The 23,110-nt window shown below is 37.2% G+C and overlaps 1 protein-coding gene across 19 annotated transcripts in view; it reads left to right on the top strand.

Moving 5' to 3' along the window:
- Positions 1 to 23,110, top strand: part of LOC18435176 (AAR2 protein family) — a 93,960-nt gene that overhangs the window by 6,367 nt on the left and 64,483 nt on the right. For 17 of the 19 annotated variants that reach the window (XR_016046993.1, XR_016046992.1, XM_011625423.3 and 14 more), the window contains 2 exons: positions 9,591 to 9,648; positions 13,613 to 13,672. Coding sequence is in view for 17 of the 19 variants with exons in the window: in XM_011625423.3 (XP_011623725.1) it covers positions 9,591 to 9,648; positions 13,613 to 13,672 (118 nt within the window). In the remaining 2 variants the exon portion in view is untranslated. Of the gene's footprint in view, positions 1 to 8,254; positions 8,482 to 9,590; positions 9,649 to 13,612; positions 13,673 to 23,110 lie in introns of those variants that run through there. The other 2 variants (XM_088855049.1, XM_020667673.2) reach the window with 1 other exon arrangement.

Raw genomic sequence — 23,110 nt, 5'->3', positions numbered from 1 at the left:
CATATATTATCTCATGTGTGTAATCTTTTGTGTACTTTTGACTGACATTTTATTTCAGTCTCTTGATCAAGTTGTTCATGGATTCAAGTTATAGGACATATTCTTATTCTTGAAAACAATTACTTATAGGATTTTAATGCATTAAAGGGTTGCCTTGGTATTGCAGTGGTAAGAATAATAAAAATGTGTAGAGATATAAATTCCAAAATTTTATTCAAAACTTCATCCAACCTAATATACACCTTGATTTGCTGTATGGGCTATTGATTTTGGCTTTTTGTAGTTGTAGATTGTTCTAAGAATGACAATGAAAGCCAACAAATGAGAAATCCTTGTGAGAACGCTATCTAGCTTTAGTGGGGCTTCATACTGCTTATTGACCTTTCCAATAAGACAAGGCAACGTACAAACAACCAAGGCATTCTAAGGAAGGTTGATATTATTACATGGCTTTCTTAAAGGAGGAATGTCTTTTAACCCCCTTTTTGATGGATATAATGCACTTTTTCATTGTGGCACCTAATAATGGCCTTGCTCTCATCCCTATTGACTTTATGAAAGCCAATTCTATACAGGTCTCCTTTCAAACGACCCTCTGCATTTAGCTTTAAAGGTATTCCCTAATTTGTCATTCAACCTTACATGCTAGGCTTCTTTCTCAATACTCTCATCATACTCTTTAAGGGAACCACAATTTTCTCTCATCCAACACCATCCACTTTATGCTGGCAAAGAGTTTTACGAAGAACAACATCACTTGATAATTTCAAAGTTGGTTCTCAACTAAAGAGATCCATGTAGCATCAAACCTGTGAACCAAATTCAAGACAAATCTCCACCAAAGGTGTCATACTCTTCATTTCACTTTAACTACTATCATCTAATCAACATGTCAAATGGAGACATTGGTCAGCAAACAATTATTTCTGGTTCAAATCCTACACAAATCTTGCAAAGCATTAGCGAGCGTCTATTGCTTTACTAAGTAGCACGGAAAGCAAGAATGAGGGGAAAAAAACATCGTCAATGAAAATTGTTTGTTTTGGAGGCATTGGATGTGCTAGGTCATGTGGGCAGCGGTCATAAGTTCATTTCCTATGAGGTCCCACCAGGTAGCCTTTTTCAGTATGAAAAAACTTCAACGTTGAAGATGCATAATGAGTGTTTATTATGCACTTGGCTAGGCAGGTCAATGCATGAAGAAGATGGTCAAGCTGGAAAAGGGAAAGAAGTACTTGAGCTTGGAGGGGGATCGTGTTGAGATATTATGTGCCCATGTAAGCATTTGACCACGTGATGAGGACCTCGTCCGATTTCATCCATTTCCAGGCATTTTAAAGTAAAAAGATTGTCGTTTTGGTGGATGGTTCTTCTTAGTGTATCGGAAAAACCTGGTACTGCCTAGGTGACCAGGGATCTGGCCACCTGGGTGCCTCTTCAGCCTCCTATTTCATCAATATGTGGGTGTCCACTTTTGTTCCATATATATGGCAGCTATATTATACATGCATCGTTTTATAGGTGGTATGTTATGTTTGATGAGCATTGACATATTGTAGAGAAAAAGAATTGAAACTTGAAGGTAAATGTTGATTCACACAAGCAGTTCCAAATAAAACATTAAAACGTTATAAACATGGCCCAAACAAAATGAAATGAATTGACGGCAATAAGGCTAAGCCCATATCCCGTTTGTTACTTGATCTTCAATCCTTAGTGTTCTTGGATTCCAAATTCCCCGAGTACTCCTCTTGTAACCTCCAATATGTATCAAATTCACCCTCTACCCCCACATCCAAAAGAAAAAAAAAACAATCAATTGAATTTGATTTTTCAAAAAGTGGAAGTCTTTCTCAATCTAAAACACAAATCAGCTTTTGGTTTTTGATTTGTTTTTTAATGGGTTCTAGGTCTTAGGTGCACATTATGGGGTTAAAAGTACCCCCTTAATGTATTTTCGCTCCTTTTATAGTAGGGAAAATGATGAAAATTGCTTCTACTCCAAGACATTTTTCGCCCTTGGGCTAGTGTGCACCTGAGGTGGCTGCCTTGGCTAAGGCCCTCAGCACTTACCTAAGGCAGCTTGCCTACTCCTAGGCAAGTCGCAAGGTGGCCACCTCACCATGAGGCCCTGCTTAGGCGACCTAAGGGGGGCATTTTTTATAATAACGGTTCTTCAAATATACATGTATTCTCAAGTCCTGAAGAACTTCTCGAGTGCAATGAAGTGCTTTCGTTTTACTTGCAAGTCCTCGTCATTTGAAAATGATTAAACGTAGGATGGCGGGAAATATATGGTGAAGAATCATGATTGTGTTCAACCTTTTTTAATCCTGAGAGTTCATTAACTGTCATTCTTTCTTATACCTTGATATTTCTAGAAGCTCTCTCTCGAAAAATATTGCCTTTAATTTTTTTAGAGATCCATTGATTCTGATAGAAGTCTTGGAATACTTTCCTCAGTACAGTAAGTGTTTGATGTGGTTGCATACGAAAAGCATCCATGCTAGCAACATTCACTCCTTAATTTGCAAGACCTCATCCTCTGAAAAATGATGACATGCCAGAAATATATTATGAAGGAGCACGATTGTGGTCTTTATTATGCTTTGAATAGACAACAAGTAAGGCAAAAACATGTTTTCTTTTCACCACAATGTCAAGCCTGCCTCAATAAGTACCTCCTCCGTCACAACTAAGGAATACTCTCTTATCCTTATTTGACTTTCTAACAAAAATATTTACCGTTGGTTTAAAAGTTCTTCTATGCTTTGAAACAGTGTTTTAAAATGCGGCCGTATTGCCGCATATGCGGCCGCATCATGCGGGATGCGCTCGCATCCACATCAGAAACAGGCGCATATGCGCTTTTGACAGTTGCGGCCACATATGCGCCACATCAGGCCGCATTGTAGCCTCATCCCGCATAGGCTGCATCGCATCGCATCCCACTGCTACAGTGTCCGCCGAATTTTTTTCTGTTTTGCCCCTCGGGGACGGGCAAAATGGTCTTTTTGGCCATCCAAATGTTAGGGAAACTGTTTGGGGGGTATTAGGGGTCCTAAACAAAGATTTTCAGCCACTTTTGTGGCTTTTTTTGCATCAAATCGAGGTAAAAAAAAATTTAGGTGGAATATTTTTTTTCATCGAAATCTTTGATTTGGTAGTTGTTTGACACTTGGATGTTCATTGGATGCCTTTGATTGTTGATTTGGAGATGTTAGGGTGAATTTGTAATAAAAACTCGAGGCTTTCAGAGGTCGTACAGAAATCGAGCAGTACTTCATAGAGTCGGTAAATTTTTTTTCCTTCTTGTACAATATTACTATTATACATATTTTTGGGGGCAATGTCTTCTTCCCAATCTTTTAGTAATAAGGATCTGGCTTGGAAATATGCTAAACTAAAAAATCCCAAAGATAGAAATTGTGTGATATGCTTGCTCTGTGGAAATACTTATATGGGTGGATAACTGGATATAAAATCTCTGACAACTAATAGTTTTGAAGTTAATCATTAAACTGAAATACCTACTATCACATATATCACCTTCATATTTTTTTCTATGCATTAACTTATTTTTTTAAAATTTTTAGAATTGTTTTATATTTATTGACCGCATCATCGCTATGCACCCGCATCCGGGCCGCATCGCCGCATTGGCCCTCCACCGCATTAGGGTTGCATCCCGCATTTTAAAACATTGCTTTGAAAGCACTCTATCAGTGGTGAAAGCATTTTATTGCACTCAAGGAACTCATCATGACTTTGAATATGTATATTTACACAATAAGAATTTATATTGTCCCCTCCTATGATGAACATTTAGCTACAATATGGTAGGCATGGAATTGTAAAAAAAATTCATAGTGAAGAAAACATGTTCTTTATATTATATGTTGTCCTTCAATTCGGGATTTATTAGGTAACCTTGCTTATGCTCTTCTCCGATATTGTTTTAAATGTAATGATGATTGATGAGCACCATTTCGTACATTTCTTGTTTGATCTCCCTATTTTTGTGTTGCTTGAATGTATTTGTAAAGGATTATGCTTAGCCACTTACAAATTACAAAATAGACATTACAAGAGGCCTTTACTTGGTATTGTCAGGATTACAAGTTTTAGTACTTCTTTTTAAGTATTATGCTTAACGGTCAGTGTTTCAGAAAATGCTAGCTAGTGCCTAGACGATCATAGGACTCCATAGCCCCTAGGTGGGTGCCCAGATTTTTTGTCTGCCTAGGGCCTAGGTTGAAGAAGAGGGGTAGGGGGGAGGGGAATATGAGTCATCATCATCATCAAAATCTCTTCCCAATTAATTAGGGTCGGCTGCACGAATCTTGGTCTGCAATTCTGCTCTATTAAGGGCCATACCCTAAGTGAGGCCATAAGTCCCCCATATATTTTCTTACTACTTACAAGCATATCCTTTTGGACCTATCCCTTGTTCTTTTTGAGCCTTCCAGTTGAACTAACTCACACCTCCTAATAGGTGCTGTACTGGGGTAGGGGGAATATGAGTATACATTATAGAATGTTATAAATTTCGTGATTCAAAGTTCCAAAGCATTGTAAATTTGTAATAGATAGACTACTAACACAACTAAAAATAAAATATAATAGTAATTAGTAGATTGGTAATATAGGCACAATCCGTAATCCATACTCCATAGACCATACTCCATGCCCCAAATTCATACCATTTCATAATCTACAGTTTCATACAATGATACAACCATAGGCCATAGGAGTCTTGGCCGCTCTACCTAGTGTTGTGTTTTACTGAACTCAAATATTAGTTAATCTCCTCCCTGGTAGCCTCAAGAAGGAGAATTACTTCTAGAAGAACCAGAAGAAGACATTGAAATAACAAATAAAATCTCAAATATGAAGATCTTTAACTAACCTTTTTACTCGATCTTCAATCTTCAATGTTTGGAATGTTTTCTAATATCAATTACTTCCCAAAAACTCTCTAATAAACTTAAAAATCAAAATCAAATCTAAACCAAAATAACGATGTTTGAATCAATTTTTCAAGACATACCCAATTGATCTCTTAGAAATGTAAAAAAGTGATTATTTTGAAATGCTTTTCTACTCTAAAGGTAAACAAAGGGGTTTAGGTCACACAATAACCTAAAACCCCCGTTTCCCCCTTATTTAGGGGTTAAAAATATGAAAAATTCCCTCCACGGCATTTTTGCCCCTGGGCAATGTGCAATCTTTGAGAGCTCGGGGTCCCTAGGCGTGCACCTAGGGACCCTCGCCCAGAAGGGCTGCCTAGGTTTGGGTAATGCGCCCAGGCTGCCCTGGCCCGTTTGGGTGCTAGGGGTCTGCCTTTTTAAACACTATTAGCCGCTTACAAGTTACAAGATACAAGATAGACAATGCAAGATGCCATTACTTGATATTGTCAAGGTTACTTGTTTTATTACTTCTTTTCATGCTTTGGTTTTTAGATATGGAGGAAAGTGTTTTGTGGGGATTTAAAAAACATTTGATATTATAGTTGGTGATCTTCCAACCTATAATAAATGTGAGATAGGGATGGGGGTTGAGGACTCGGTGGTTAGGGGATGGAAGTCTCGACATAATGTCCCACCCTCCAATCCCACTGTTATAATGTCAAAGAAAAAGTTTTTGTGATAAGCGTTCTTCCTATTCATTTTTAAAAAAAAGTGAGATAGGATATTGCCATGCATGTGATGAAACAAATATGAATGCATGTGATGAAACAAATATGAATCTTTTGTGTGTATTCAAATGCAGTTATTTTGGTGTTTACTAATGAATTTGCTCAGAGTTGAACCCATATTTAGTATTAGCAAAGCGATCATCTTCATTGTTGGACTACAAATGCTTATTACGATAGAATAAGTCATATTATCCTTCATATATTTGTGCAATTGATCAATTCAGTTTTGCCAGTCTATGCTATTAATATATGTTCGGTGCATGTGTCACATCATATGTGGTTCACACCACATAATGACGTATTGGCACATCTATCCAGTTTAGTCTTTTAAAAATAGATAGTAAGGACAATTAACATTTTCCAACAAAAAAAAAAAAAAGATATACTGAAGTTGAATATTATAGAAAGCATAGACCTCAAAGAGATCTTAGGGCGATAGTCTGTAGTTATTAGGAGTGTGAGCAGAGGAGGGGGACTTCCTTCCTTGCCAGAGGCCTCCCTAGTTAGGGGGCAGTCATACAATAAATATTTAAAAGATTATGGTGAACATATGAAAATAACGTAAGGATTTTGATGCTCTCTTTCAATCTTGGTCTAAAATGAAAATATTATCCTTTCCTTAGAACCCATAATTTATCTTGTGATGCTTTTTGTTGGTCCCACTATGAAACCTGCCAAACTAGAGAGAGGGTTCTACCTTTCCAAAATTAGTGTATCATTCCTAGATAGACGAGGAACGTGTTGTCAACAGAACAAGAGCCGTGTTCTAGGATGCTCTATTGACTCAACCTTCCATTGGAATCAATTTGTCTGTCCCCTCCATATTCTTATTTCCAAAATACTGCAAGTTTTATTTATCTGTCAAGAAAAATTGACTTTTATTTGTGAACAATTTTTTTTATTTGTTGTTCCTACTTTGTGCTTCTCCTAATTTCAAGCCTTCTGGAACTCATGCTATGTCTAGCAGGAAATGTGAAACTATAACTTTCCTTCTGGCTTCTCATATCTTCTTTCATTTCTCTTAGTGCTAGGCCATGCATTGTAGCATCCATAGGGAATAGGAAGTTGTTTTTATTTATTGATTTGTGAATGACTTCTTTCTTATGTCAATTCCTCTGCTTTACAAGTGAAATTCAAATAGAAAATTTACATTGCTTTCTTCACCACCTTTAGCTACAAAAGAAATGTCTTAGATGGTAATAACAAGTCCAAGTAGAACAACTTAGAAACCAGTTCTTTGATGGTCAATAAATGCACAAAGAAACATGGAATTTTGTTGTACAACCAATACCTCTACCTAATATTAGGCTCATATGAAGGGGGTAAATTGTAGTATTTTATTTTCCTTTGATGGGCTTGTTCCCTGTAATCCAAATCCTTATTTAATATGTGTTTGCAAGGGGATCATTGCTTTGTACCAAAATACTAATGAAGATTGCATATTTGGACCGTTAGTTACAATTGTTTTTAGGTGGACCACCTATTTGCATCCATCTTTAGGATGGATGCTTTATAGGTGTTAGTAGTTTATAAAAGGGGTTAAAGAAAGAGGAAGGAACAAAGAAAGAAAAAAAAAAAGGAGGACAGAAAGCTCAAATTCAAAGGGATCTTAGGGGGCAAAACCGTTGTTGGCTTCTCAACTACGCTTTGACCTCATTTTTAGCCCCCAGGCCCTCATTTTACCTCGCCAAAGCCAACCACCATCGGTAGACGATCGCAAACATACTTGGAGAAAGGCTGATCTCCATCTTGATCTCACTTTTTACGCTATCAAGCACTCAACCTCTGGACTGTCCTCAATGCTCAGCGATCAAAATCAGGTTTCCTTTACATAGTAAAGCGGGGTTTTCTGCACAGTACGCTGCCAGGTGTTCGCCGTATCTCTTTCACCTGCTAGCAGAGAACCCTAACCGACTGTCTTAAGTATGCCGATGATGATCTTTTGTTGTGGCCTGCTCTCGCTATATGAGGTCCAAGTCACATGCTTCAAGGCCTCTGCTACAGCCTCCGCGCCAGGGTGTTGTACCTTTTGAGCTTATGTTGGGCTCTGCCCAACCTTTTTAATGTAAATTTGCCCCTCGCTCTTCTCTATTCTCTCGTCTCTTCTCTTCTCATCTTTACTTATGTTGTCTGAGCACCCAACATGTGGAGCTGCTGTCTTTAGGATTAGCTTCAAATGTAATTTTTTACCTTATTAATGCAGCCAACCTATTTTTTTTTTAAAAAGATTGCATATACAAGTAATGGAGTTATACTTTAAAGAAATAAGGGATTCCTATAAGGTTGCTAAAACTCCTTTAACATGGTCATAGTGAGGAAGGGAGGGAGAGAAATTGTCTCTAGTTTTATACAAGGAAACAAAGAAATGAAAAGAAAGAAAACAGAACATTTCCCTTTAGGTATGATTATGGGTGCCTAAAGAACCTTTCCTGTGGTTGTGAAGCATTTAATATATCGGGGCTTGATAGTAAAATAAGGGGAGACCTTTATTAGTTTTTGTTTGGGCGGGGGTGTATTTTGGCTGGATTTTGAATATTAATATTGGCTACTGTGCAGTGATGATGAAAGCAATGTAGAAGATGGTGGTGGAAACATGGGGAGAAGGGAAAGTTGTGCGAAGAGGAATGTGGTGGAAAACGTTGTACTGCCCTAAATATTAGTTTAAAGTTTTGAATCACTCTGGAAAATTTGTGGTGTACCACTTGTGCAATTGAAACATTAGAACTTTGGAAGGTTTGAAGGTGGTCTCTTGACTGACGCAGCCAATTAAGTGATTGATGGTATGAATGTGTATATATGTATGTATGCATGCATGCATGCTTGCAACAACAAATTTTAAATAGAATTCTACACAAATATAAACCATGTAGCAATATCAATGGATTTGTACAAAGTACGTGACAAAGGTTGGTGGGAAAAGAACAAGTAGGAGGTGTCCTACTAAAGACATGGGATATGATTAGGGGTAATATCAAGGTTTCCCTGATTACTAACTCCAATTTTGATGGAAATATAAAAATAGATGAATATTTTTCCGTTTAAAGTGAAATCCCTTATCATTTCTCTTGGGAATGTTTTGCCGTTCAAAGTGAAATCCTTATATTTTATCTTGGGAAATTTGGTTTTCTTTTGGCGTTATGAAAAATCAGATCTTACCTTTTTGTGTGTAATTGCGTGTGTGCGTCCGTTGGCTCTTAACATTTTTGTTTGGGATGCTGATGAGTTAACCTCTCATTCTCTATTTGGGAAGTCCTTTGTTTAATTGTAGGTTATGGAGGAAACATGTATGATTTGATTTTCCACCTGCTTTACTGGAACATGATTACCTTCTTCCCATCGGTTTGGAAACCGTTATGAGTTTCCCTCAATTTAATTTAATTTTTCTTTTAGTCTCTCTTTGATATTTATTTTTGATCTTAATTCCATTTGGTTTAGAACCCAATAAGATGTATTTCTTACGTCTGGTATCTGTAGATGAACCTGGTGCCTTTGTGACCTGGGAAAAAGATGGCTTCTTTGTATGTTTGAGATTGGCCTTAAGCAATTAACTAATAACAATTACTCATGAAATGGATTTTCTTCAATTATTTATTAATTCATATTGGCTCCTGTGATTATGGTTTAGGTGTAAAAATTGTGTTTTGCCACTGCTGTGAAAAGCTGATCATCTAGGCGTCTTACACCCCTCTGGTTCTTGCAGAATATATGCTAGTACTTTAGAAAGCAACTTTTCGTTTTGATGTGCTCTTCCACACTTACGAAAATTGAACGAACTTTGAAATGTTGTTTCTTGTTTGACTTTTATCCATGTTATTTCATATATATCCCATAAGGTTATGATGTTATTTACTTTATCTTATGGCATGCTATATGTTATATTTTTCTGCAGGGATGGGAGTGAGTATGCACCAATAATTGGGTTCTTTGTTTATATATCGCCCTCAGAGGTACCTGTTGACTTCCTCATTGTTGTGATATGTTTCTGGGTGCCATAGTGAATTTTATTCTCTTCTGCTTACATACAAAGATTTGATTTAATCTGAAGTTGATTTCCCATATTCTAGGCATTGCTATTGTCTTTCAGCTCTTGGAATTAAGATTTTATCCTCATCTGCATCTTCTAAGAAATTTGGAATTAGATGGATGACTGAAAAGCCAAATGATTTTATGTTTTCAATGAATTGATGTGGCCCTGTATTGGATCATTCAATTTGGAAGCAATATTAATCTTTTATGACATGTGATGGCTGTTTTATTTTACCGACTTTTTTTAATCAGTTAAGGGCAAGCTTTCTATGCTTCCCCTACAACAGAAAACGTGTATACTTCCCCTTATATAATTCTGAATGGAGGGCTTAAGATTGCGCCAATCAAAATGTCATTTCCCTACACTATTTTATTTTTAAGTTTTTTTCTACAAACTATTTTAACACCAAAATTTGTATGTCCAATCCTCTATTAAACTCGCATTAGCGAAAAATATAAAAAAAATGTTTCCAATAAAAGATAATGACCAAAATACCCCTTAAAGTTTCAAGGGGCATTTTGGTCATTATATGTTATCGAAAAATTATTTTTAATATTTTTTATAGGTGCGCCCCAATGAGAAGATGGCACGTACCAAATTTCATATTCATTTAATTTGTATAAAAAAAAACTAAAAATAAAATACTTTGAGACGTTGGATCTAAGATCAAACGGTGAGTGGCTCTCTTGATCAAAATTGGACGAATAGATGGTAGGGGAAGCATAGATCTTCTATGCTGTAGGGGCTTTCCCTTCAGTTCATCAATTATGAAAAGAGAAAAAGATATTTTCTGATTGTCACTTGGACATGGTTTTAGGTTTACCAAAATGTAGTTACCCTTACTGATTATTTATGCATATTGATAGTATTCTCTGCTCCTTACTTTGTTCCAATTGTGCTTGAAGTGGTGGTTTTCTCCACTTTTTGCATGTCTTTAGCTTGTTCTCATTTTTGTCGGATTACCTGGTAGCTGCAAATATCATGATTCTGTTTTTGGAAAAATTTCTTCTATGGATTTGGTGAGACTTTTTAGGATGACAAATGGCATTGACATTCCTTCATGCACAATTCTTTGACAAATAATTTTATCTGGGATATCTTGTCAGAAATTTAAATATTTAACTTTTCAGTGATTTCCAACTATTTTTAGCTCTATCTGGCCAAGAACACGTGTTCTTTAGAAAAATATTTTGAATAGAGTGAACACAACTTTTCGAAAAGATAAACTTATATGTAAAGGAATTATATAAAATGAGACCATTTATCTTTGGTACATGGTGGTCACAATTACTTACAACCACCCGATGTGAAATTTGATATCTTAGTTGTGTTGCAAAGTTTGAGAAAATTTCTTTTGAAGTTTGAACTTGGTCAATGGAATTAATGCAGCCTCCCAATCTCATATCTAATGGTCAAGATTGATTGTGACCACCTTGTACCAAAGGTAAATGGTCTCATTCTATATTTTTCTATGCGTAAAACTGCTCATAAGTTTGTCCTATATAACTTTATGATTGATGCAGCCAAACAACAAATAACTTGTTATCGGGATTAACTTTAGGACAAGTTTTCTATTAGTCAGCCGACTCATCTATCTAAATGAGTCCTCTCTTCTAAATCCATTTTAGAGATAGACTTTGGATTCCAAATTTTAAGAAATGAATATCACAACCATGATGAGAAGGAACTCCGACGAAAATAAGTAAATTTAAAAACAAAATAAAAAATTTTACATAATTTGTACACCATTGATTTTGAAGTTTTTGGAGGCTATCATTTTTGAAATCTGTCTCGAAGATGGGTGTTAAATGAGTTAGGGGACACTATTGTAGAAGTGTGTCTCCTCTCTCCTAATGCTATTTCAAATTTTTAAGGAATGAAAATCACAACCATGATGAGTAGGAATTCTGAAAAAAGAAGTAATTTTTAAAAAATGAAAGTGAAAAATCTTAACATTTATCATTGATTTTAAAATTATTGGAGGCCATCATTTTCTAACAACCATCTCTAGGATGATACATGCATCAGGGAACACTATTGTAGAAGTGTGTCCCCCTAATGCACGCACTACCTTTCCTGAACTTTAGTGCAATAGTGAGTTATCAGTGATAATGAGTACATCCAAACAGGCCTCGAAAGAGTTATACATTCGCTTGGATGAGTCTTCTGCATCCTAAAAACACTAGCTCATGCGATGTAGAATTTGAAAGTTTAATTGTTGCCGCTTTTAGGAGTTACAAAAAATGATCCACCGCTACTTGTTTGAACAAGAATAGGGCGTCAAACTCACTAGAGGGCCATATTATGTGATCGCCTTCTCCATGATAAGAATATTTTCTCTTCTTACCCCCTTCTATGTATGTTGCGGGCATTCGAGCCTTCCTTCCTTGGTCATTTCTCAAAGGAGAGGCTTCCTCAAACCCTTGATGGAAGTCTTATGCACTATGCATTGAACTGCAGAATCTCAAGAGCCAATGAAATTGGGGGCCTTAAGAGCTCTCATGGTTCCTTTTGTGTGTCTTAAGTATTTGTTTTCCTAGAGCTTAGGCTCCCACATCTAGAATACTATTTCCACATTATTGACCATCCTTCTTCCAAGTTTAACACATCATGTATCTTCTAGCCACTCCCCTTTAAATGCGGTTCAGCATATGCTTCCTTCCTTGGGAATCTGTCAAAGGAGAGGCTTCCTCAAACCCTTGATGGAAGTCTCGTGCCCGTTACATTTGCCTACAGAACTTCAAGAGTCTATGAAATTATAGTTTTTAAGAAATGCACATATTGCCATATGTTTTTCTAAACGTTCGCTTTTCTGGGGCTTAGCATCCTGCATCTAGAATCTTTCTTCTACATTATTTATCTTCTGTTTTTTAGTTACCACATCAAGTATCTTCTTTCCACTCCTATCGAAGTGCTCATCATATGTGATAAGTGCAATCAAAATGCAATATGTGATACTAACATGTGGGAAACACGCTTCAAATGAGAAACATAGAATCTTCAGGATAGGAGTGGAACACCACAGTACTTAAGTGGAAACTCCACCTTAAGCGGTGTTTCCCAAAACTACGCACACAAGTACTGGCTAATGGCTTGATATTGATTATACCAGACCATCTCTCTGATTACAATACCTGCTTAAGTGTACATTTCATATTGAATCTGGGTAATTTCTCCTGTATGATACCTTATGCACTGAAGAAATTCATATCTTTATACCTTTTTGCACCATCTTTATCCTTCAATAAGCCTAAACTTGAAAACGATAACTTTGCTACTGGTCCATTCTTACAAGGCTCTTATTTCCTGTATCCTTGACATTAATTCATCCATAATACATGCACCTGGCATCTTGGTTGTAGAACCTCCTAACTCTTCAATTGGACAATGTGAATATTTGGGCTGTGTGAAAGGCATTCTCTGTACAACCTATTAGTACCCATTTGAAAACTTCAATCTTTCCTAAAGCTCCACCTTGAGATTCATAAGACTAACTTGGCCTAATCTGTTATCAATGCATCCGCCTGGAGGATCTTTTCCAAAACAAAGTTTCATTACTCTCAGCTATTTACTGGTTTTATGATTTTAAAATATGTAACCAATTGATTCTCAGTGAATGCTTTTTCATAGCAACTCCCACAGTAGTGGAAAACATATATTACATAACATATTAGGCACCATGATTCATCATGGTTCAAGTTACATATGCATTAATTTGGTATGCTGGCACACAACTTAGTCACTCATTTTATGTTTTCTGCATTCACTTTAACAATGTAATGATCTTATTTGGACCATTCGCCTTTCTTATAATGTGTGCTGCTTTTTCGTTACAAATGGCTCTTGTGCTATTATGTTTAAAGTGCATTTGATTGCGTTCTTAGGTCATTGTTCGGAAATGGATTCAACAAGAGGAACGGTTGGTTATGCTCTCAGAGGATGAGGTTCCTTCTCCTATCGATTTTTTGTTAACTACGTTCTTCTATTGCCTAAAATTGGTTGATTCTTTTTTGCATCTATTAAATATATCCTTATGTAAGAAGACTAAGATAATTTGGATGGTTGTTTGAGAGTAGAAGTTCATAAATGTTGTAAAGTATTTCATGTTTGTGCGATCTTGGATGCAAATATTTTAGGTGGATCTCTCTCTCTCTCTCTCTCTCATGTTCGCTAATTTGGAAACAAAATGCTATTATTAAAACGGAGGGCATCAACCCTGGTTCATTTCATCAACTTCATCCAAGGTAGATAACTTGCAGCTGACCCCAAGAAGGCCATCTGATTGGACTCCTTATTCTTATTGTGCCTGTTGAGCTACAAGGATCATTGATCTGACAAGATGCGACAAACCCTGCATGAAACCTATTGGGCTCTACTCATGGATCTCTAATTATGCACGATTGTGTTGCATATGATTTCATTACGGTTCCATTGTTGCATTTATCATGCTTGAATCTTGTCCTTGGGTGTAGAATGCCTTCAACCCATTGGTGTCACACTTAAAGCTTGTTTTGCTTTTCTAAAATTGCAAACATCATGCTTCAATGTTTTCCATTGTTGCCCCAAGTCACAAAGTGCCCTATTTGGCTTCTGAAAGGACTTTCTCTCCTTCAAATATATACTTCTACTGGTTACATCCCAATCCCCAATCGCCTAGCTTAGGTAAGGGGAATGGGATTGAAAAGTTGCCCTTAGGAGACAGAAATACAGTTTTAAGACAATCTTAGTACATTTCCCTATTAAGATATCTCTCTTCCTATTCGTGGCCTAATGGAAGATTGTCACCAAGATCAATTTTATCTCTTTAGTAGTTTTGACCTCAATAATGATATTTCTATTTTCTCTTTTTATTTTGACACTTGACAAGGTAATATAAGTCAATTTTAATGTTCAACCTCACACTCAGAAAACTTTTTGATGTTTAACCTACCATTAGTACGTGTGGGTTAAGATAATGTATGTTTTACTAATTATTGCTATAATTGATTTATTTTGTTTAACCATACCTATTTTGAAGGAAGTGGCTACATGGAATTCAAGGGAATAAAATAAAAAAATTTCTCTTTTTCTTTTATTAATCAATCTGAATTCCACTAACAAGTGCCACAATACACTCCTGTAAGTAAGAAGTGAAACTTTAAATACAACCTAGGGTCTTTTCTTTTACTGGCAGATTGAGTAGACACAACCCAAGAATAAAAAACAAATTTTCACTAACAATTTTAATACAAATAATGTTCCTGAAAATTCAAGAAAGTATACAAATACGACTGAAAAAATAAAAGCAAACAGCCAGGAAGACTCACTCAAATTTGCCTAGGCTCACCTCAAGAGGATTTAGTACACCCCATACCCAATTTCCTGACCGATGGCAAACTCTGATCCTATTGGCCTTGCTAAATTTCCCGGGAAGCTTCCGTAGGATTTCTTGGCACCTCACAAACTGGGGCTTTTGAGAGCACGAGACAATTAGGGTTTTCAAGACCCCTTCAATCCTATGGGGCATGCCATTGTGTGACACCTCTCTAACCAAACCATGTGCTGGGTATGCTCCATTTTCTCCTTATTATGGGTGGTGCGTGTGCCGCCCCTAGAGATGTATGGGGGGTGGCATGCCATAAAGAGCGAGCGAGATAGAAGATAAAACAAGAGAGAGGAGAGCGTGGCATGAAGGAGAGGGAAAGTAGAGAGAGAGAGAGGGATTAGAAAATAAAAGGTGCAGAGAATGAGGGAGGAAGCCCTCATATAGGCCTCGAGGTATGCCTATCAAATTATGAATTATCATGACCAATAGAATTTCGGGAAATCTGTGAGGTGGGAATTAAATCTGAGGCATCTATTTCATGAATCAGCCATCATGATTTGGGGAAGAATATTTGGAGCCTCATCCTCGAGTCTTTAACCTATATCTTAGTCAAACTAGGATAAGTCCTATCTAAACTTAATCTTCTAGAATTCCCATATCTCTCAAGATATTAGGAATTCAAAAAGATAAAGATATGGTCAAAAGATATTATCTAAAACTAACTCCCTCAAAATAAGGATATAATATTTTTTAAAAAGATTTCCTTAACTTAAAAGATGCCTTATAATGTTATAAAAAACAAAGCTAAAATAAATAAGAAGGGGGGTGTGCCACCTCCATGAGTGAGTTGTGGGTCACATGGGTGGGGCCCCATGGGCTCCACACTGCACCCATGTGGCATGGGACACATGAGGGGCTAGATCCAAGGCCATCGCTCACAGCCCTCCATTGACCATGATTTCAGATATACCCTTTTCAAGGAACTCCGAGCAGAAATTAATTTTTAAAATTATGAAATTTTTCAAAATTGATTGAATTGTTTCTTTCGCTAGAAATAAAATATCTAGAATTGGAGTGGTACCAATTAGTCACGATAAGTGACAGTCAAGACACTCCACGCAACTCAGTGACTGTGATCCTCAACTATCTTCTCAGACTGACCCAGTGGGACCCATGACCCACAGTCTCATGTAGGGGCTCATGATTGGTTTGTCAAAGTTGGCCCATAAATAGTGGAATTATAGTCCCATAATGTGGAGTATTGGCAGTGATTTAAAAAGCGGACCGCCTAGCACTTGGGCGGCCGCCTAAGCGGTCCAGAAGGCCTGGGGGAGGCCTGAGCGCATCTCCCCAGCCTAGGCGGCCAAATTAGGTGGGATATCCCTAGGCGTCTGGGAACCCACCTAAGGGGGCACCCAACACACAGCCTTGGGTGGCTGCTCAGGGTCTACGCCTTGCTCAGGGGCGGAAATGGCCCTCATTGAGGGAATTTTTTGGTCAGTTTTGTAATATTAAAGGGACAAAATTGTACGTTTTAGGTTCATTTGAAACCTAAAACCATTAGAACCTATTTTAGAGAGAAAAACCTCAAAAAACTAGTTTTTAATGATTTTCATAAGATCAAAGGGTTTCCCAAAGTTACGAGAAATTGATCTAAGCATCACCCATTGATATTAGATTTAGTTTTGGATGTTTTATGAATCTATTAGAGGATGTTTTAGAAGATTTTCAGTCCTTAGAAACATCTTAGAGCTGGAAGTTTGGAGATCGAGCAATCAAAGTTAGTGATTTGTTTTTTTGATTGCTTGAATTATTGTGAGATGTCTTCTTTGGGATCTAATTGAGTATGGAGGAGTGTGTGCTATGTGTACTATACATTTGATGTGCCCTAAATCACTAATTCTTATGTGTTATACAATTATACTTATACTATTAGATTATAGAGATATTTTTCTTTCTACTGGGCCGCCCAGGTATTGGGCGCCTGCCTAGGTTCTGGGCGCCCGCCTAGGTGCTAGGCTGCCTGGAGCCCACTGGCTGCCTAGCGCCTTTGAAACATTGAGTGCTGGTTCCCCTCAAGAGCTAGTCACACACATAGATCACTATATTGCAAGGGAGGCTCTCTTGCACGTGTACACGTATCCCTTTTTAAGGTTGCTTCCCGGTAATATGGCTATCATGTGTCTACGAAGCTCTCCTGGCCTACAAAGCATCCCTAGGCATTTGTCCAACCTCAATAAGTGATGACCCTCTAAAAACCCTTTTTGATAGTGCCATATGCTCAGGGTTAGGGATTGTGGAAATGACCCCATTTATAGACCACCTAACCCTAGGTTAGTCAACAAATGGACATTCTCCCATCGAAGTGTATAATCCACTATAATTTATATTTATATGCTCACAGGGCCTTTAAAGGCTGCAAAACCCTAGTATATTTTGCTATCTAAACATGTATGCTTTTTGTAAGGCGCCAGACCTTTTCCTAGGCACTTTTTCCTGCACCAAAATCCCCCAAACTTGCCCTTGAACCCTGTTTGTGTTGGTCAATAAAGCCATTCTTTAAACAAATAATAAAAAAACATGTGATGACCTATATCGATGTTGAATTTACTACACTGAGTCAGCCATAAGCCATATTGTGCATTTTCACCTAATCTTGATGTTGGATGATGGAGATATCACCTTGTTACGATGAGCATTATGCCTTTGTGTTGCTTTTAGTATTAATTAAATGATAGTTGCACACTTGATCTCATACATACACTTAAAAAAGAAAAAAAAGACAAGGAAAAATGTGACACATGGTGTTTGTGGTACCCAACCAAGTTCTAGTTCTGAAAACTTCAAATGGCAATGCACAATTGCATCTAATGAGATCCATTATGTTTCAATATTTCCTAAATAAAATAGCATACACCCATGTTCAAGACGACGGGGGCAGCCGCCTGGTGATGTAAGTGGCCATTGTATGGGGGGACAAGGAAGAAAAAGAGAGGGGGTGGGGGAGGGGGCTAGGGATTTCAAATTTCAAACCTATTTAACCTATACTAAAAATTACGTCTAAAAGACTAAAACTTTGAAATTGCCATAAATGTTACATCCATTAACCATTTAGGCCAAACTAAGAAATCACATAACATAAATTTACATCCATTAGGCGTTAGCCATTGAAGCCTAAATAAAAAGTCAAAAGTTTTACATCCATTAGCATTTCAAACGTTTCTTCAAAGTTCAAAAGTTAAGGTTTAACACATTCTAAAATCCAAAGTTCCAAAGATTACATAAAAATTAATTATCATAAGAATTCATAAAGGGCCTAATTGGTTTCACCATCACTTCCAACATTGTTGTCTCTTGTCTCTCCTACCAAAACTGTATCAGATGATGATGATGATGCCATTTCATCATCATCAGAATCATCCCTTTCTGATACATATCATTCTTATTCGTCAGTCTGTTATGACTCTTCTAGCTTTGGCTTTTTTTCTTTCGTCCCTCACTCTCTGTAGTGTTTTGTTCCCCTTAGACCCCTTTCTTTGATGTTTGATACCCCTTCCTTTGAGATTGAGAAGTTGTGGTCCCAACGGGGTCCCACTGGGTTCTCATAGCTTGCCTCACTTTATTCTATGTCAAGTCCTGTCTAGTGTGTACTGTATCATCATCATCAGACTCGATCAAGCCACTCAATTGTATCATCCAACTCTTCAGCAAAATAGGATCATTGGATCCAATTTTTTATTGTGTCGAATGAATACAAGATCATTTAATCTCTTTGCTCAAGTCTATTTCTCTTTGTGGTCTCAGTTTCATAAATCATAATCCTTTAGCATATTACGATTTAAATAAAATTATCAACTCAAAGAGTTAAAAATTAGGTTAGAATGAGAAATTACCGCTTCGAAAGTACTAAAATTGCCTCACATTCGATTCGATTTGTATATAGCCGTTAGTTGCACGTACTTAGTACTTGCCCCATGATTGGTCCACCATGTATCTACATGACAAATAAATCATAAAATAAATTTGTCTTAAAAAAGAAGCCAAATTTAACTTACCAGACTTGACAGTTTTGCTTTGTTTTAGGGCAAGATTAGTGCCAAGTGACGCTATTGCCATTCTGTACTTCTCGAGATCTATCGACACCTTGTTTTGCTATATTACACCGGGAATGAGTTTGACTAAGCATTATTTATTGCATCCATAAGAGAACCTTGAGCAGGGAATGAGTTTGACTAAGCATTATTTATTGCATCCATAAGAGAACCTTGAGCAGTCTATGGATTATCATAAAATATAAGTAGGGTACAAATGGTAGCTTTCCAAGTGTGGGGCCCTCTCAAGCTTTGAATCCCACCTGCTCTCTACAATATAAAAAATAGCCTTATAAAGCTTTTCATTGTAATCAAAATTGTGCCTAATTTCCTCCTTGGCAACATCCATAGCCTTATAAATATGACACACAGGTGACTCCTTCTTGCTATCCACTAAGCACAAAACCCTAACTTGTGGCTCGAAGGTTTTAATGGAGCAATCAACTTTCTTCCAAAAGCTGCTTGATAGGATAATATCAACATCGTTCCTCCCCTTTGGATGAGGAGACCCACTTTGAAACAAATGTTTTTCTTAAGTTCTCTCTTTAGCCCTAAAGAGGTTTTTAACACAAATAAGAAGTGGCAAATCTAGTTACCCCAAGTCTCACCAGCTCATTCTTACATAACTACCTCATCAAGGCTAGGACACGATTGTAGTTGTAAATGAAACTTGAGCTCACTTTGGCCTTATTCATAGCTGACTCCAACACTACCTTCTTGTTAAGGGCCTCAAGCATGTCACGGATGCAATGTGTCATGCATGGGGTGCAAAATATGTGTGGCTTGTGACTTTCAAAAGAAAAAAAAAAGGTGTGGCTTGTTTTCCTCAAGCTGCCTACCAGCTGCCATATTATGAGCAGCCATGTCAGCAACTGCCTGAACTACATGATGCTTCCACACCTCTATGCATATTTTAACCAACTCTTAAATGAATTAAGCAGTGCTTTATCAGATGCATCAATTGACCTCAAAAACATTGTCCCTAATGGACAATTCATCATTAGATTCATGATGCGCCTATCCCTCTGGTCAGTCCACCCATCAGTCATTATGGTAACCACAAACCGACCCCATGCATCCCTACGAGTCTTGAAATAGTCATTGCTTAGTTCCACCTCTTTTTGAAGTAGAGGTGCTTTGAGCTCATATGGAGTAGGAACTGTACATTCAGGCCCAAATTGCCCCATTGCTTTTGTCATGGCTTGGAAGCTCTTTAAGGAAGTGGCATTTAAAGAGATCTACTTGAAAAATTCAACTAGCCACATATTGATATGCTCTTTTTCTCTATCATTTTTTAAGTGGTTTTCAATGTTATTTGGTGCTTTCCTTGAGCCACAACGGCAGGGTCGCCCTATTGGGGGGCAGGGGACATAGAAAGAATCTATAGGCCCTTCAGTTTGTGGCCTAGTCTGCCCAATCTCCACTTTCACCATTGGCTTCACCCTACTTTCATATTCCTCTTCCACTTCTCTTTGACCCCAAATATCTACTATTCACCTGGGCTCATCAATTCTTTTTATCCTCTTCTTTCTTCTTTTTGAAACCTTCAAGAAGCCCCATCACCGCATTCTTAACCTCTACTGGGACTTGATTGCAAGGTGCAACATCCCCCTTTATCCCAGCCAAATGCTTTGTAATTCTATTCATTCCACACGAATAAATTATTTTACAATAATTGTATTGGATATTCTGTTTGTCCAATAGATTTGGGTATGTCCCATGCTTCCATCCCGGATCAACTTGTTCCTAGTGGAATCAAATGAAGACATTGTGAATTTGTAACTTACTCAAGAGTAAAAGCTAAGACCACCTCTTGAAATTTGCATTATTAATCAGAGACAACCAAACATTGAGTAGTATTTATAAATTTGCATTATAACTTAGAAACATAGCCAAACATAGCGAAATGTAGATTATAAAATTTTAAATTTTGCATTAAAATATAAGAAACACATTCATACATAGAGTAATATTTTCAAAATTGCATTATAAATGAGAGATGAAGCCAGGCCTAGCCAAAAGTACACTATAAATGTTCAAATTTGCTTTATAAATTAGAAACGTAGCCAAACATAGCAAAAAATATACTATAATCACAAAAATACCAAAATCCTAAAAAAGAGGAAAGAAAAGCGACTTATGACGTTTCATCAAATATAAATCTGAACTTCAAAAACACTAGAAAATGATGAAAAAGCATTGCATAACACAATACTCACAAAAACTATGAAACCCTAAAAATAAACAATTAAATTTTCTAACCTTTTGAAAACCAATTGAAGTAGGCTTGAGTCGGTTACTTTCAGTTTCTGAAAGCTCTCTTTTGCAACTACTCTAATTGCCAAAATGTTACGGGTTGAATGCCTTTCTATTTCTCAAGATATTAAAATTCAATTTCAAATACAATCCTTAAAAGGAATTCAATTTTTTGTTAAAATAGTTTGTATGTCATAATAAAGTTTTCTATGGTTTTAGGGGGCAAAAATGCCTCACAAATACTATTTCCCCCAGTTTAAAAGGTTGGAAATTACTTTTTTCTTTTCCTTTCGATGAGGGCAATTTCCGTCACCAAAAGGGCGCTGGGCACCCAGATGGTGGTGCCTTGTGCGACTAGTTGGCCACCCAGGGTTACTGCCCCGCACTGGGCCGTAGAGGCCCTAGTGCGGGGTGGTGAAGCTGCTTAGGAGCCCAACGTTTTTACTATGGTACGCACGATCCGTTTTCTTCGAATCCAGTAGGTTTTGTTGGGATTATGTGGCCAGATAAAGGCCTTACGAGAGCATGTAAAACAATGAGTATAGTGATATGATAACTCCAATGGGGATACAATCCACAAGGACCAAAGGATTATGGTTCAGGGCAAATGACAATATTGATGTCGAAACTCAAACTAGGCTTAACGAGTTAGGTCGAGTTGAGTTTAAAATCTTTTATCTGGGGGCATGAGGCACAATTGTAGAGGGTTTTGGATTAGCCCTTGATGTGGTATGAGAGATGCCTAGAGTGGTTGGTCAAGGGGATGTGTGACCCTTGTGTGCGATTAGAGGGCTTGAAGGGACAAGGTCCAAATCCGCATCATGACCATTGTGCAACATGTACATGTGATAGTTGTATTGGGAAGTAGACAATATTGAGGGTGTGACATGTACATGTGCGAGAGATAGCCCCCATGCACTAATTATGATAAGTGTGCATAGTTCTGTGTGACCATGTCTATAGGGGGAACCTGTAATCCATGAACTAGGACTATGTTCTCATTGACTATTGGCTGATTTTGATAGTACCCCTGCGATGGGCTATGAGTCATGGGAACTGTTGGGTTAGTTTGAGAACAATCATGAACCCCTGCGATTGGCTATGGGTCATGGGAACTGTTGGGTCAATTTGAGAAAGTAAGTGTAGGACATAGTCACTAGTAGAGATGGAGTGCCTTAATATATTCGCATTTTCCTTGACATAGTTGGATCCAATTCCCATCAAAATAATTCTAAAATGATTAATTTTATGTTAAATGAGTTTAGAATATCAATATGAATTTTTAGGTATCTCTGGGTATTTTATTTTATTAAAAATATTGTTGAAGGAGCTTAATTCATCTGGATAATTTATTTTATTAAAAAGATTTTTGAAGGAGCTAATATTGTATTTTGAAGAATTTATGTATTTAGAGAGAAAACTAAAATACCTATGTTTTCTAAAGGGTGCGGTTTGCATAGAGCTAAGGCTCTAAACAATCCAAGTAGAGTGCACCTTCAAAATAGTGTCGAGAAATGTGGTTTTAATACTGGAAATCTTTGTGATAGTCTTAAAATATATTTTCGTCTTTAATTAGAAAATTTAAAGCTTAAAAAATAGTATAGATTGAGCATATCTATGAAAATCTTGGAAATTGATGGTCCAAAAATGCTCTACAAGATGCACTATTTCCAAAACTTGAAATCCATTTTTTTCTCATGTCCATGCATCTTGATGTTGAGATGATCAAT

This window comes from Amborella trichopoda, chromosome 13 (assembly GCF_054954075.1).
Source record: "Amborella trichopoda isolate Santa Cruz 75 chromosome 13, AtrichopodaSantaCruz75HAP2 v2.0, whole genome shotgun sequence".
NCBI lineage: Eukaryota > Viridiplantae > Streptophyta > Magnoliopsida > Amborellales > Amborellaceae > Amborella > Amborella trichopoda.
The sequence above is the reverse complement of the archived record's forward strand: the minus strand, read 5'-3'. Positions and strand labels throughout refer to the sequence as shown.